The sequence below is a fragment of the Synchiropus splendidus genome, chromosome 11 (genome assembly GCF_027744825.2).
Source record: "Synchiropus splendidus isolate RoL2022-P1 chromosome 11, RoL_Sspl_1.0, whole genome shotgun sequence".
NCBI lineage: Eukaryota > Metazoa > Chordata > Actinopteri > Syngnathiformes > Callionymidae > Synchiropus > Synchiropus splendidus.
This window is the reverse complement of record NC_071344.1, coordinates 14,456,739-14,471,096: the sequence shown is the minus strand read 5'-3', so window position 1 is coordinate 14,471,096 and position 14,358 is coordinate 14,456,739. Positions and strand designations below refer to the sequence as shown.

Here is a 14,358-nt window from a genome sequence, read left to right as displayed (position 1 = left end):
CCCACCTCGGACCCCCCCCCCCTGCACTCCGCCCCCCACCCCGTCATCGACAACAAGGACAACAAGAGGACCTGTTTTAAGAGGTATCTGCTGCAGAAATATTCCAAAATTGTGGAATTCATTTGCTGCATCCTGGGACTGAGGAAGCCCTTGTTAACATGCATATCTATTTAAGACCCTTTGTCCTCACCTCGCATTGCCCAAGCACGGTGATCGTGCCACAGCCTCCATTGATTTGGTTCTTTCTTCTGTGTTGTTGACCATTGACTTATGAGCTGCTAATCGAAACAGCAATACTTGAACTTCTCTTGAACAATATTGAATTGTGCAAGGGCAAACGCTGAATAAAGAAGAGAAGGGTCTTACATAGATCCAGTCAATGGCACCGCCCTCTCATGTAGCAGAACTATATTTCACCAACCCGGCAGGTGATCAATAAGATGATCACAAATATCCCCCGAAGAGTCAAGACGGTGAAGCTGCACCCCTCCAATCTCATCTAACTTCGGAGGTTTTCCTTGTTTTTAAAGTCATTTTAATAAGTCATTCAGTGGTCAAAAGAGGGAACTATAAAAGTGGCATGGAATAGGAGAGTTGATGAAAAGATCAAGTCAAGATGGGAGGTCAAGAAGATGGACACAGACACGGCATGCGCCAGACAACGGGTCATGCTCTGCGCAAAAACACAAGTTCACACAAAACCCAAGAGTAGATAGTGTTTGTTTTTCATCCGCACTCACTCACCATCCTCTGTGGGAACATAAATGTTGAGATAAAGACAATCCTCGTGTTGATCCTGTATGTAGGTCGTGACTATATCCAGGTTGTAGGTGAACCAAATCGGCATCATGATGTCTGGCACGGCATTGTGAATATTTTGGGGGCACACCGGAGCAAAGTGGGTGGCGTTCTTTATTCCTGACCAGGAGGAAGGAGGCTCCGGGGGCATGAAGCGCTTCTCTCCCACCGGGGACGCGGCGTAGGGAACCCCCAGGTATTGGTCCACAGGCCCCAGAATCTCGCTCGGCAAGGGCACCCTCACCCCCCGGAGTTTGCCGTATTGTGTGTTCACAGTGGGATGGTAGCTCTGAGCTCTGGAGGACGCAAAGCACCAGCAGAAATTCAACACCCACAAGCTAAAAACTGTGCAACTGGTGGCGCTGCTCCCGTTCGGCGTGAGGAACCGCCCTCTCCTCGGGGAAAGCCACATGGTCCTTGAGAGGAAAGACACGAGCAGGTGACCAACACACAAGCCAGGGCTCAGCCCCGCAGTCCAGCCACTTGAGGGACAGTCATCAGCTGTGACCGCGGCGCTGGCAGCTTCCAGATGAGAGCAAACAGTCCCGGCCACGTGGTGAGGTCCTCAATCACTCTCTTCCGTGAGTTAGTCGGGTCCTCTATCCGGTGCTGCGTGAGAAAGGTGACAGGAAACATAACGTCAGTCAAAGAAATCTTGTCGTTTCCAACGGATGTATGGGCTTCTAAAGGGCTCAAGCAAACGCCATCAATCCAAATCTACTACTCAAACTATCGCACTTGAAATAATGGTCCGCAGCTCGAAAACATCTTCTGTAATATAGAAAGGCAATTTAAAAAAAAAAAGCCTCCGTCGCTTGTGTCATCTCCAAAGTGAAAAGGTTACATTAATACTTAAGTATATTTATAGTCATGCATCGCTCCTACACGCAGGGAGCTTACAACGTAATGAAAAAACCATATCAGCTGGTGGAGCCATACACTCTTTGGTTGTATCCCTCCCCACATGGAATCTAGTTTCCAGATGAGTGGAGGCTCAGCAGAGGGACACGGCGGGACCAAGTCCGCCCTCTTGCATCACTATATATATGCTAATCTACAGTCACAGGCAGAACCCACAGTGGCGTCGACGGCACCTTCCCGCACGGCCTGATCCATTCTCTATTTCTGGGGTTTAAGGTCCCTCTCATCAGTGCGCTTCGACCGCTGCCTTTGCTCTAATAACAAAAGAAAAGCTGGCATTTAAGGCAGGATATTGCATCGCAGAATGAGGCCTAAATGATTTATTATGGATCTGTAGCCGTTGGAGGGCTGCTAAACACTGAGGGAAAAGCAATCCTGATGATACTGGAGGAGCTGCTATTTCCAGGATCAGCAAATGATCGGCCACATGTATTCACACATGCAGATACAGGAGAAGGACTGAAAATCTGGGATACTTTCAACTCATGTCAAACTGAAAGAGTACAAAGGACTTGCAGGGAAAGGAGTCTAATATGAAAAACGATCCATATATGAGCTGCCTGAAGCCGAGAGGTGACAAAAAGGTTTTAAAGTAGTTGTTGGGTGAGAGGTTTCATCATCTACAAAACAAGAAAACACAAGCATCCATCTACTTGAGCTGGCACAATGTGGGCGGGGCTCCAAGTTAACATCCTCCTCCTTCCCAGAAAGCCCGTGTGGCAGAATACTGAGGCTTTCTCGGACAATTGTGGGACATGACCCCTGGAGCACGCCCTGTGTCTGCCCTCGGCATCCTCCCAGGAGGACATGCCGAAACACAAGGCATGTGCTCTCCAGGCCCAAGGCACCTCACCTGCTACCTTCACCTTCTACAAGAGAGAGTCCAAAATCATTTTGACCACTTTCTTTTGGTCACTACCAGGAGCCTTGTGAGCAAGTCAGAGCATCTATTCACTTTGCCTTTTGGCTCAGCTCCTTTGCTGCCAGGTCGGAGTGATTCCAGAAAACGCTGTGAGTGGAGCTGGTGCTCCATCGGTGCTCATTGAACCAGACCCCAAGCACATCGGACTCCACTCCTCAGAGCAGCCACTGGACCTCCAATGTGGTCGACTCTGCTGCGGATCTATCCAGGCACCAACATTTGAGTTCATTATAATTGTAGGCTATTAGAATTAGACAATTACAATTGTCAATTTAAGCAGCACAGTGGCGTCCTGCAGACTCACAACACCAGTGTTGTGTGTTTCTACTGAGAACAGGAGATTTTTCAGCCACAACTCTCTCCTCCACCAGTCTCTTGTAGTCAAGTAGCTTAAACTCAAGATTTCTAAACTGTTAGCACCATAAGTGTTTTCCACCTAAAAGATCTGTCATTGATTCTGGGCCGACTGAAGGCCGCTCTGAAGCCGACATTGGTGGCGGGCAACAAACAACACAAACAAGCAGAAAATACACGTCAGAATATCCGTAGTTTCTGTAGAACTTCTTTAATCGTGACATTGCAAGGACGCAGGACAATGTGATGGAGTGTGTGTGTGTGTGTGTTTGGAGGACACGGAGGGCTTCATCAGTCTCCCCACCAGCAGCACCTCAGAGGTCCTCTCTGCTTTGATCTCTACCTGCTGAAGCAGTGCCAGGGGAGGAGCAGACGAGAGAGAGATTCTCCCTCATCATCCTCGAAATATTGATCGACTCATCACTGTGGCCTCGCTGCCCATAATAAATACAACTCGGGGGTGGGGAGAGATAGTGGGGGGGTCGCTCTGCTGACTCAAAGGGAGGTTATTAGCCCTTAATGCAAGACGGCACTCCACCAAGTCCACATCGTTAAAAATCCTCCACCCTCATTTTCCAACCCATGATGAATAGGACTTGTTCAATTCAGCGGGTCCAATCCATTTCATCACGACTTAAAGGCGTGGCAACAATCAACACAGAGCAGTTGCATGTTCCTGAACCGTGCACACGCTCTTCAGCGACAGGAGCTTCAACAGAGTGGGAAGAAGAAGGTAGCACCTCACGTGGGACGCTCCTCGCAGGAGCTAAACCATGGCTGTTGGTCTGAGCGCAGACTACATTGTGGTGGCCAGTTCAGTGACCGCCAGTAAGTTGGGACTGCACTCCTGAACCGAGTGAAACAAGATGTTCGAAGCCTGTGGTCGTGTTCCGTGTAAAGAACTCCACGTCCACAGTGAATTAAAAGGGATTACAAGAAAGCGACATTTTGACATCTATTCATTATTAACCGCACATGGGACCGGAGCAAATCCCAGCAGAGCACTTCACAAGTCATGTGCGAAAAACTGATTTTTAGTGTTGAAGTCTGCTTCCGCTCTTATCCTCTTCTGTTTCCCAGGACTTTTCTGAATTTAGATGTCATGGCAAAATTGGCAATTTGGTTCCACGTGAGGTTTTGTGAGTTCAAAATACGACTTATCTGGACTCTCCCAGAGAAAAGCGCAAGTTATCCGCCACTTTGTGGCTGAAGTTGTGAAGGAAGAAAAGCCTTGACACATCCTATAGTGCATGGGCGGCTAATATTAAGGAGGGGACCACGGGGAACCCGAATAAATCCATCTAAATGTGAGTAGGTGTGAGTGGCCATTCGTCTTAATAGTCTGTTGTGCTGGGAATAGGCGGAACAAAGTAGATAGAAACTATATTTTGTGAGCGTTTGAAACTCTGTTTTAACAAACTGATGTATCTTCTGTGGCACATTGTGGTTGATATGTGGAGGTCGACAAGGTCAATCCAAAGACCGTTTGCTGTTGGGACTTGGAAATACTCACTTCTTCCTTTATTCAGACTGGAAATCTATCTTTTTCCTTTTGGACGGCGGGAGTGCCGCGAGGAAACCCAAACATCGGGAGAGAATACATTGACCGAGCAATCGCAAATACACCACTTAAATTCTGCCTCCTTTTCACTTTGGCGATTAAAGCATCCTGACGGCTAGTCATCACCGAGATGCTACCGGAGGAGAGCGTGGGAGCAGCGTGTCATTACCTGGAAAACATTAAGAAGCAAAACCGACGGGAAATAGCCACGATCTTCATGCAAGTTCACCAATGAAATTCAGTGGCCACTGGAATAAATTCCGTCAGCTGCTTGAAACAATTTGATCAGTTCATTTCCACGAGACCATCAGTGGCTACATTGAAACTTACAGTGTCGCCAAGAAGACAAATAACTCAAGGAATGCTATCGAAAGAAAAACAATGTTTTTCCTCAAGGGATGGAAGAGTCTTGGTCTGTATTGATCCTCTGGACTCCCCCAGTTAAAGCACAGGTGCTAATCCCTCCAGGAGCCCACAGGGACTGCGAGAGGAAGCACGGGGGCAAGCGTTGGATGTGTCTTTAATCCAGCCGTATGTAAACACATTAAAGCTTTGCACATGCCGCACTCATTATCCAAGCCCACACAGATGTCGCTCACTGGGAAAAAAAAAGCCTTTATTCTCTTGATGGAGTGTTTTGTGTGGAGTTTCTATCACCCTGCCAACAGGCATCTGAAGTGCTGCAGACGAGGGAGCAGAGTCAAAGACTATCTTATCACCTTATCTTCAGCTCGCATCCACTGCCAAGTGGGAAAACAAAATCTACTTGAAATTCTTGACTTTCATTTCTGCAGTAATCAACATCGGAGTCGGAAGATCCGGGACCTGTGAGTAAATGGAACGGGGAACCGCCTCCTCTCTGTCCCTTCATGACAACCAAAGAGCAGTACAAGTCCTTGTCTAGTATTTATTCAGTGGGAGTGAACCTCAAGTGATTAGGGTTCATTCATCAGTATTGTTTTGCCCTGATAGATTGCTCCGGTGCTTACTATTGACTCAGCGCTGGACCGCTTTTGGTGCCCCAGACAATCATTCAAATCCGCGGTGTCACGGGCAGATAGAAGCAACTACTATTGGAGGGCCAGTGGAGACTGTTGCAAATGGAAGTATCCGGGAAGCGGAGAGGAAGAAGACCAAGAGTTGCAGTAACAGGAGAATAACATTTCAGGTGGAGCAGCTTAGAGATGGATCTTTCTGCCAACGTGTTATGACGTCAGTGGTGATTCAAAATCAGTTTTCAACAGCCCCGTGTCAATCCATTCAAATGTTTAAAACCCGGTGGCTCCAAAATCTCTGACGCTACCAACCTGTTGCCCCAATATTGTTGCTTCCCTTGCCACAAATAAAAGCAGCTGAACCCCAGAAAGGCAGCGTCGCCAAACGTTTGCATGATGGCAGCACTCCACTTTGTTACTTACAACACAAAATAAACTTCCGAATCACATTTTGTTTTTCCTTTTAATGAATTCATTGTGCAAACAGCCCACGTCAGGATGTGCCTAAATAAGTAAGTAAATGATGAATGCCATATGTACATAAGCTAAATATAAAAATTCATGTGTCATCTCATCGAATAACAGTAAAACCTGAATAACTGAAGCCATATGTTTGCAGTGTTTAACAGTGAGTTTAACAGTGAGTTGTAAATTCGGTTCAACACACTAACAGCTGATGATGCCATCCAACAACCAAAACCCCTAACTGGAATATAATCATGACCCACTGCCCTCAAAAGATGGTTGCTGAACGTAGCTGATAGATGGCTCCCATGATCACTTTATCATCAGGCCATTTGTAAGTGAGTGTACAAGACGAATGACGCTCACGCAGCCTCATTTGCATGTGATGTTAATTGGCTAATGTTAGCATCGCAGCATGACAGAGTGAGTTAACATGGCGCCCGAGTTTGGCCATCAGTCACCCTGCTCACAAGTCAGCTGGTGTTATGGCGCTTCCAAGGCAGGCCGTCGAACATCCAGGAAGAGTTTGGAGCACAGATGACTGACTGAATTCAATAGTAGCCACTCGAACACACCACGCAGAATCTGGCAGATATTCCCTGCAGCCCGCCTCATTTCCATCACTGTGAGGACAGCACGCATAACATGGCGGCGCTAACATCAATTTCTGGCTTACAGTCCAAAGGAGGATGGATTCTGAGCCGTGCGGGACACATCACTAATAAAACCCAGGCCTGAGCAGCGCTGCTATGAAGACGTGTGTAAAGTTTATGATGAACACGAACCTGGGAACGGCAGTGCATTACTCCACTCTGCTATTAAACTGCTGGGTGTCGCCCATCTGCCAAGCTGAGAGTCAAACCCCCCTGAAGATAACCCACTTTTAAACTGATAATGTACGAGCTGCTTCTGTTTTAGATGAAGGGGTTATTTCCCACTCCAAGTCTTTATTGACTTGAGCGAGTACAGAAGTGACGCGGGCAAGTGAAGGCGGAGCTCTGCGTATCGATCTGACTCCATGGCTGGTATCAAAGACCTGACAAGGGAGGAGGGGAGCGCCTCTCTCCAAGCTACTCCTCTGGATTCACTGATACAGTGGGAGGAGCCGCGGGTTCCCACTGACTGGAGCCTCGTCTAGTCATTACATTCAGGAGTAACCTCTAACGATTGGGGTTCATTCATCAGAACCGTTTGTCTCCGACAGACCTGCTCCTATGGTTCCTATTGACTCGGTGCTAAATAGCTTTGCCTGTGCTACGTATCAACAGCATCACAGTCAGACCAACAACACCACAATCCTAAGCCAGTATTGAATAAAAACATTTTGAATGAGTCGAGTGAATCAAGGACAAAAATCACTCGTAAAAAACATGGCCGCCAAAAACTAAAGCAATAGCCATGTTGACCGTGGCTCACGCTCCTCACTTTTAAATAAGAAAAAAGGGAAAGAAAGGAAGGAAGGATGCCTATGCCAAAGCAGAGTCAAAACATTTGGTCACCTAGTTTCCTAACTACTAATACAGAGAAAATCTAATGGCTTTGTGGTACTGTAAAAGTAAGTTTAGTACGGTTCATACACAAATGTAAAAAGCACAGAACCAGAACCATGTCATTTATAGACAAATCTCAATACATAATTTCACATCTGTGACACAGGATACTCATCTTAGACTCCAGGTCCATTTACATGACGTCAGAAACACTGGAATGTTCCGTTTTTTGGTGGTTTCACCAAAACAGGCTACTTCTGAAAACAGCTGTCGACCCTGCAGGAGGTGAGCCCTGCACCTCTCTCTCACACACACAGCCAGCATCCAAGGTTTACAGCAGCTAATATGTTATATATAATATTCGTTGACATACCTTAAGTTTGCCTATTGATACGTGGCTACTCAGTAAAAAAAAGTAATGATGATTTATATTTGTTAATACTCATGGAATTCTCCATGGCATGGACACTACAGCGCGCACGCCTGCCATTCACACTTTGCATTAGGTAGACGCCGGCATGAGGATTTCCAATGAGTCAGTGAAGCTCCTGTTCACCAGTGACCTGTACTGAAAGGTTAGTGATGACGGTCCGGCCGGTGGCCGACGTCCGTGTGGGCTGTAAACTATTTGTTTTGTTTTTATCCATCTGCAGTTTTCCAGGCTCATAAAGATGTCAATGATGCCTTCATAAGTATTTGTCTTCCTCTCATCCCCGCAGCATTGAATTGAGCCGTACCTTCTCCTGGGTATCGGGACCCTCTGCATTCGTCGGGTGACAGCAGCCTAGTGACAACAGATCAAGCAGAGTGTGTCCACAGCAGCGCATGCTGCCAGTTGGGTTCCATGGGAGCGTAATGAAGTCTTGAACCGACCCAGCAGTGAAACGCTTTCAACTAAAGGTCAACTTTAACAACCCCATGAGCAGCACTTGATTACTATGTATATCACAACATCAAAAAAAAAATGCTGCGGCGCTAATGAGGGTGTGACCTTCATGGTCGGAATAAACATCAGGAGCCGGGCAACGCCAGCCGTGGCACGCCACCTTCCACAGCAGTGAATGAGAGGTGCTTCAGAAATTAATAGTCTGTTAATATTCATGGAATCACATTAGGCCATGAAAACCACCTTTACATGGGAAATTGAAAGTGAACTCTGAAAGTGGTGGGTTCAGTGGTACCACATGTTGCAACAAAGACTTGGTGATGTTTAGCGCAGTATCACATTCAGCCCAGCAAAGCTGGAAATACCCACCTTCAAATTGTGAATATTATTCGAGACGCCAGTGTCCCTTCATCCATGACTTATATATCCAAACTAAAAGGATTCCAGACTCTCTCTCTCCTGCGTTTGTCGAAGCATCACTATCTTTACAATGAACCTCCCAAAAATCCAGATACAATATTGATTCTCTCCCTTCCGCCTGTCTTCTCCAGCCCGTCGTTTAATTTCATACATCAAAGCCCGTCTTCCTAAACCCTCTTTTGAACATGGCAGATTTGCTCCTGACGCGAACCACCCTTCTCCCGCTAACAACGACAACTGGCGTTAAAATTCCCTTTGGTATTTGGTGATTAAATTAAGGACAATTCAATGTAATATTTAAATGAGCACTTATAAACGGATCCTGCGAGGAAGTCACCACAAAGCCTCCCAAACAACTGCAATAGTTCTCAGTAAACTCATAAATATGTATCGATGGAATGCCACATTAAATCCCTAAGCAGCACATTAGGGCTGATTCGGAGCAACTTCCAACTGGATTTAGACTGGAGATGGAGGGATTAGAGCGGTGACATCAGTCACCACAGCTGAACCAGCTCCTTATCCAGCACCATCACACTTCCTTGCAGCTTTTTCTTATTGATCACAGCGTGGAGCTGTAGCTAAAGGCCAGGCTTACTCTTGCCTCACATTTGAAAAAGCAACACAGAAAATGAAATATAGAAAGTGCTATAGATTCAGGGGTACATTTATTTAATAAACACATGTTTACATATTTATTCACAGACACATTTGTGAATGCCGCCTCCTTTTTTGCTTTATAGGAAAAGTACTGAAGTGCTGAATCAAATGCATTAAAATAAAAAAGAAAAAAGGGGAGGGTTCAAAAATCATATTGTAATCTGCAGACTCATGACCAAATGTATAAAATAAAATCAGGTCTCATAGTAAAAACTTCATTTATCCATTCTTGCCATAAGAGAAGCCATGTCATTCCATTCACTTGAGCTGTTCTTTCCTTCATTTCCGAAATATCACTGACAATTTTTCCCCTTTTCCTGCGGTATCAGTTCAAGCAAGTTTCTTATGAATACGTTTGTCAGTGTACAAGGGAATCTCAGTATCACAGGACACGCCCAGGAAATCTGAAAATGAGGCCTTATTATCTCTTTGCCAGCCAGGACATTTCTGATGACCTGAGCACGGTCTTCCTCCCTCTTCCACATATACGTTGAAATTTGCTTTGAGATTCTTCAACCCCTTAAATAACAGCGACGTACTGTTTTGTGCGTTGCACATCTTCTCAAAGATTTTATTTGTCATCTCGTTTTCACTCAAATATTTCTTAATGTTCCATAAACGTAATGTCACATCAGGCAGTAATAGGGAGCGTAGTTCTCTTTCCGTACTTCAAAACTGGATAATTATACTTCATTACACTACAGATTGCTGTTATTCCCCTTTTTGGAACAAAAACATTTTTTGAATTCATTTGGAATAAATTCACTGGCATATGCCAACTGCAAAGGCGTCATCCAAATCATCTGGGTGGGTTTCACCCACAGATTATTTCTATTGTCTGTGTGTTCCTTCCTCTTGATACCTTGGTCCAGGCTTTTAGTTTGGAGGGCATCTGGGCATATGGAAAACATGAAAAAATGGATGCCTGATTCAAGAATCGGGCGTCCATTTTTACATGTTTTGCACACGCCCAGACGCCCTCCTAGCTAAAAGCCTGGCTTGGACTGATATTGGGCGTCGTCTCAAGCGAGGGGCAGTTTAAGCGACAGCGTCTGGTACCAGAATCAAGCACGGAGGTTTGTTTCTCATGACTATGCTCACATTCATTTACAAGGAAATGGACGTGAGTCAATGACTAGCTTAAGTGAAGGAGACACGCACATGCTTCTCCCGCGTGGAGATGGAAAACTCTTCCCTGACAAGTCCGCTCGGCTCACCCAGGCCTATAGATATATCTTTCTCCATTCACTATTTCTAATCCTGTCTGAAAGCCTATCTTGAATGTCAGGCTTCTTCCTAAATTGGCTGGTGTTCCCCGTGATTGATTAAAGTACTGTAACCCAGCTTTATCAGAGCAGCCTGAACTTTGTATTTCTGCCAAATCTATTAGGTAATGCATCCTTTGTTATTGTAGCGCTCCGTCTCTCTCTCTCTTTCTTCGCCCTCTCTCTTTAGGGAAGGCAGGATCCCGAGTCCTCCTCCCTACCTGGCTGTTTAGCGGTGCATTACTCAGCGTTCAGAGCAAACAGAGGAGCTGCCTTAAGCTCAGAACAGTTTGACAGCTGTGGCATCCTAATTCACTTTTACCACCGTTCACTGAAATTGGCTTCAATTTATTGCCGGTCCTAAAGAGCCTGCACAGGCATAGTCAAAACACAGATTCCTTTATTTTCAAAAGCTTGAGACCAACGCCAGCCGGGCTCGAGAGACGCTCATACTTCTGACATTGAGCTAACAACGCGGCTATAATTCATGCGTTCTAATGCTGTAATATCTCCCATGCCATTGCACACAGAGGAGAGATTGCCCTGATATTACTGCTGACGCCTGAGTCCTAGACGTTGCACTTAAAGTGTCTCCCGCAGAACATTATTCAAACACACACAGCCAGGCTTCCCTGCGAGACCAGAGTCGGCCACTACGCCACCAAATCTGCTCAGACACTTCCGCTCAGTCTGGTTAGCCAAGGTCGTTCACGGCGGCGCCACACAAGAGCAGCTCATGTTTTTATGCAGATAAGTCAAAGCTGCGGCGCAGTAACTCTTATTGTGGTGCTCTTGGACAAAGAGCGGAGGCTGTTAACATCTTACTCGGAACAGCTGAAACTTCCATCTGGGTTCCTTCATCAAACGATAACATTTATGACTGAAGTTTAGAAGTAGGTCACTCCTAATACTGCGAGTCGATTTGGCCTTTGGCTGTCCTCCCCAAATACAGTACAGATAACAACGCCCGCTGCTGCTGTACTCCCTCTTTATCAGGAGACACACACAACCAAAGCGTAAACACACTGTGAAGTCAAGGAAGCATCTAATCACGGAGGCCACTCAGACACTGGCTCATTTGCATTTTGGGCTGGAATCCAATTTTCATTTGAAGCTGCACAACATTAGAACAAAATCGGATTGTGATTTTTCTGGAAAAAAAAAGAAGTTTGGATTCAATGTTTTCTTCAAACCACTCAATCCATGGGACGTAAGGACCTGGCTGACATACGTGCAGGAGGGAATCGCCTGCCTCTGGTTCAGGTCGGCAGTCGCTTCTGAAAGGTGTACGCCTGCCGATGATGTCACGTCTGGCAGTCGCCATTTGATTTTTTAAAAACTTTTCAACAATATATGTCAACGCATTGTGATTGGCTGATGTGTACCGGGTCATCATCAAACCAGGAAGTAGCCCAAGAATCATAATGAAAGGGTGATAGGTTTGATCATTCATGCGCAGTTTTCCGTGGTGCGTAACTGTCTACTAAATAGTTTAGGAGTCTTGTGCGACGATAGCGAGCGACAGCCCTTGTAGGGCTCGATAGGGCAGGTGATCAAGATCGTGGTCGACCAGTCACCATTTCTAGTCCTTGTTTTCATCTGAGTTACATTTAGTGCAACTAGAAACACAACAAACACATGGAAAAGCACAGCCATAAAAACCATGCACCACGGACGATCCCCCATCATGATGTCGAATATCACAGTTTCATTCTGGACACGATGAATGGTCAAATTTGGTTGATGCATCTGGCAGTAGACACGACTAGTAGCTGCTGCGATAACAGAGCCAAGTGATGTCAGAAACACATCAAGCCAACAGGGCATTTCCCTTTGCAAAAGTTGACATGATGACACGTTTTGAAGGACTATTTGATCAAGCTAAAGATAATGCTTTTCCCTCCTGCACCCATGGATCAATCTGTGGCCAATGACAGTAGGACTGTGACAGCCAGTACACTTAAATAAAAATCTGTGACCTGGATTATAAAATACATGATACATCTGGCACTGGTGGTACATTAGCAGGTAAAGTTTTGGACGCAGGGCGTGTTATCAGTCAGAAAGTGCTCGGAGTGAATGACGCAAAAATGAATGAATAGTAGAGGTCAGACGTGTCAGATTTTTTTTTTTTTTAAATAATTTGTTGCAATGAAGGTGTGACGGAGATTTCACGAAATACAATAAAAGAATGCTCAGGTTCAAAATCTCCAACTTACTGTACCTTTAAAATATTTCACAAAGACCAAGTGAGGAGCGTTCAAATACTTGCCTAGCTTTGTCCCTTCGTACAGGTCTCACACAGTACAGCTTATCGTGGCCCCTGAGGAGGCCCCAAGTGCTCATCATTTAAACCTGCATTTATTGAAAAATGATGAACACACACACACACACTGCCATGTTTCATGAAGCACCCGAGGGCCACAGAAAGGCGTCTCCTCTGATACCTTCATGTTGTCTAGCGTGACTGACTTTGGCTCATATCAGATCGCAATACATCAAATGCAACTTGAGGGCATATAACTTATTCATATAGCCGCTGACAACTAAACTCTGCCTTAAACGCCAACATTTTCAAAAGCCATTCCCACACTGAGCCCACACCGCAGTGGGGGAGCAGGATTCATGCTGACTGCTCTAGAATGACAGGGCTGCGGCGGTTTTTCACCTGAGGACCATTGAGCGCCATTAAATAGAGGAAAATTGTGCGTGACGTCGAGCTCGAACTACAATTTTCATCGTCTCTAAAACACGGCCTTCAGAGGTTTGTTTTTGTTTTACTTCATGCCCCTGTGGTACAAAGTGTAGTAAACATTACATGCGTCTGGAGGAAAGTAGTTTTGAGCATTTGGTTTTGAACAATGAAAGAAGTGAAAAAAACAACACCAATTTGTGGTTACAAACCGTGAGACCTCACCTACAGGGTGGCAACCGAGAAGCCTCCTTTTCAAAGACAAAGTCCGCAGTGAGACACAGCTGACCGCTCCAAGCTTGAAGGAACAAGGAGCTGAGGAGATCTGGCTCAGCAAGGGGCTGCAGGAAGGATGTGAACATGAGGTGTTCTGGACCAAGCGTGGCCGGTAAACTGACACTACATGTGACAGACGGGTCACTTGAAACAGGAGTGTCCAATCGAGTCCAAGGCCCGAGGTGGAGCAGGTTTTTGGTCCAACCTATTAGGAGTCTGAAGACTGTAATCGGGTGCTGCTCATGTCAGCTGGTACCTGATTGGTTGGAACAAAACGCTCGCAGACCCCGACTGAAAAGATGAATGGATTTGCATCAGAAAAAAAAAACTCAGTTGTGCATGACCTCCGCTCCATTTCCATGAGAATATTACTCTAAAATACAATTGCGGATGCTTTTCTGGATGCAGCTTTTAAATCTAAATTGACTCGTCTCTTCCAGGGACACGATGCCAAAAAAACAATACGATAATGCTCCAAAACACGAGGACAAATTTATACATGCAGTTCAGTGGAGGGAATATCAGACCCTCACTTGAAAGCCAACCTTCTTCGCCAAGGTCACCAGTGTCACCAAGCTGAACTCTTCAGAACTTTCCATATCCAACATTCCAAACCATCTGACAACAGTCTTCCAAACACCATCGCTCCTTCA

The 14,358-nt window shown here is 45.7% G+C and overlaps 1 protein-coding gene across 2 annotated transcripts in view; it reads right to left on the bottom strand.

Moving 5' to 3' along the window:
- nlgn3a (neuroligin 3a) overlaps positions 1-14,358 on the bottom strand; it is a 157,027-nt gene that overhangs the window by 120,072 nt on the left and 22,597 nt on the right. For both annotated transcript variants that reach the window (XM_053879501.1, XM_053879502.1), the window contains exon 2: positions 745-1,407. In XM_053879501.1, coding sequence (XP_053735476.1) covers positions 745-1,210 — 466 coding nt within the window. In that variant the 5' untranslated portion in view covers positions 1,211-1,407. The remainder of the gene's footprint in view (positions 1-744; positions 1,408-14,358) is intronic.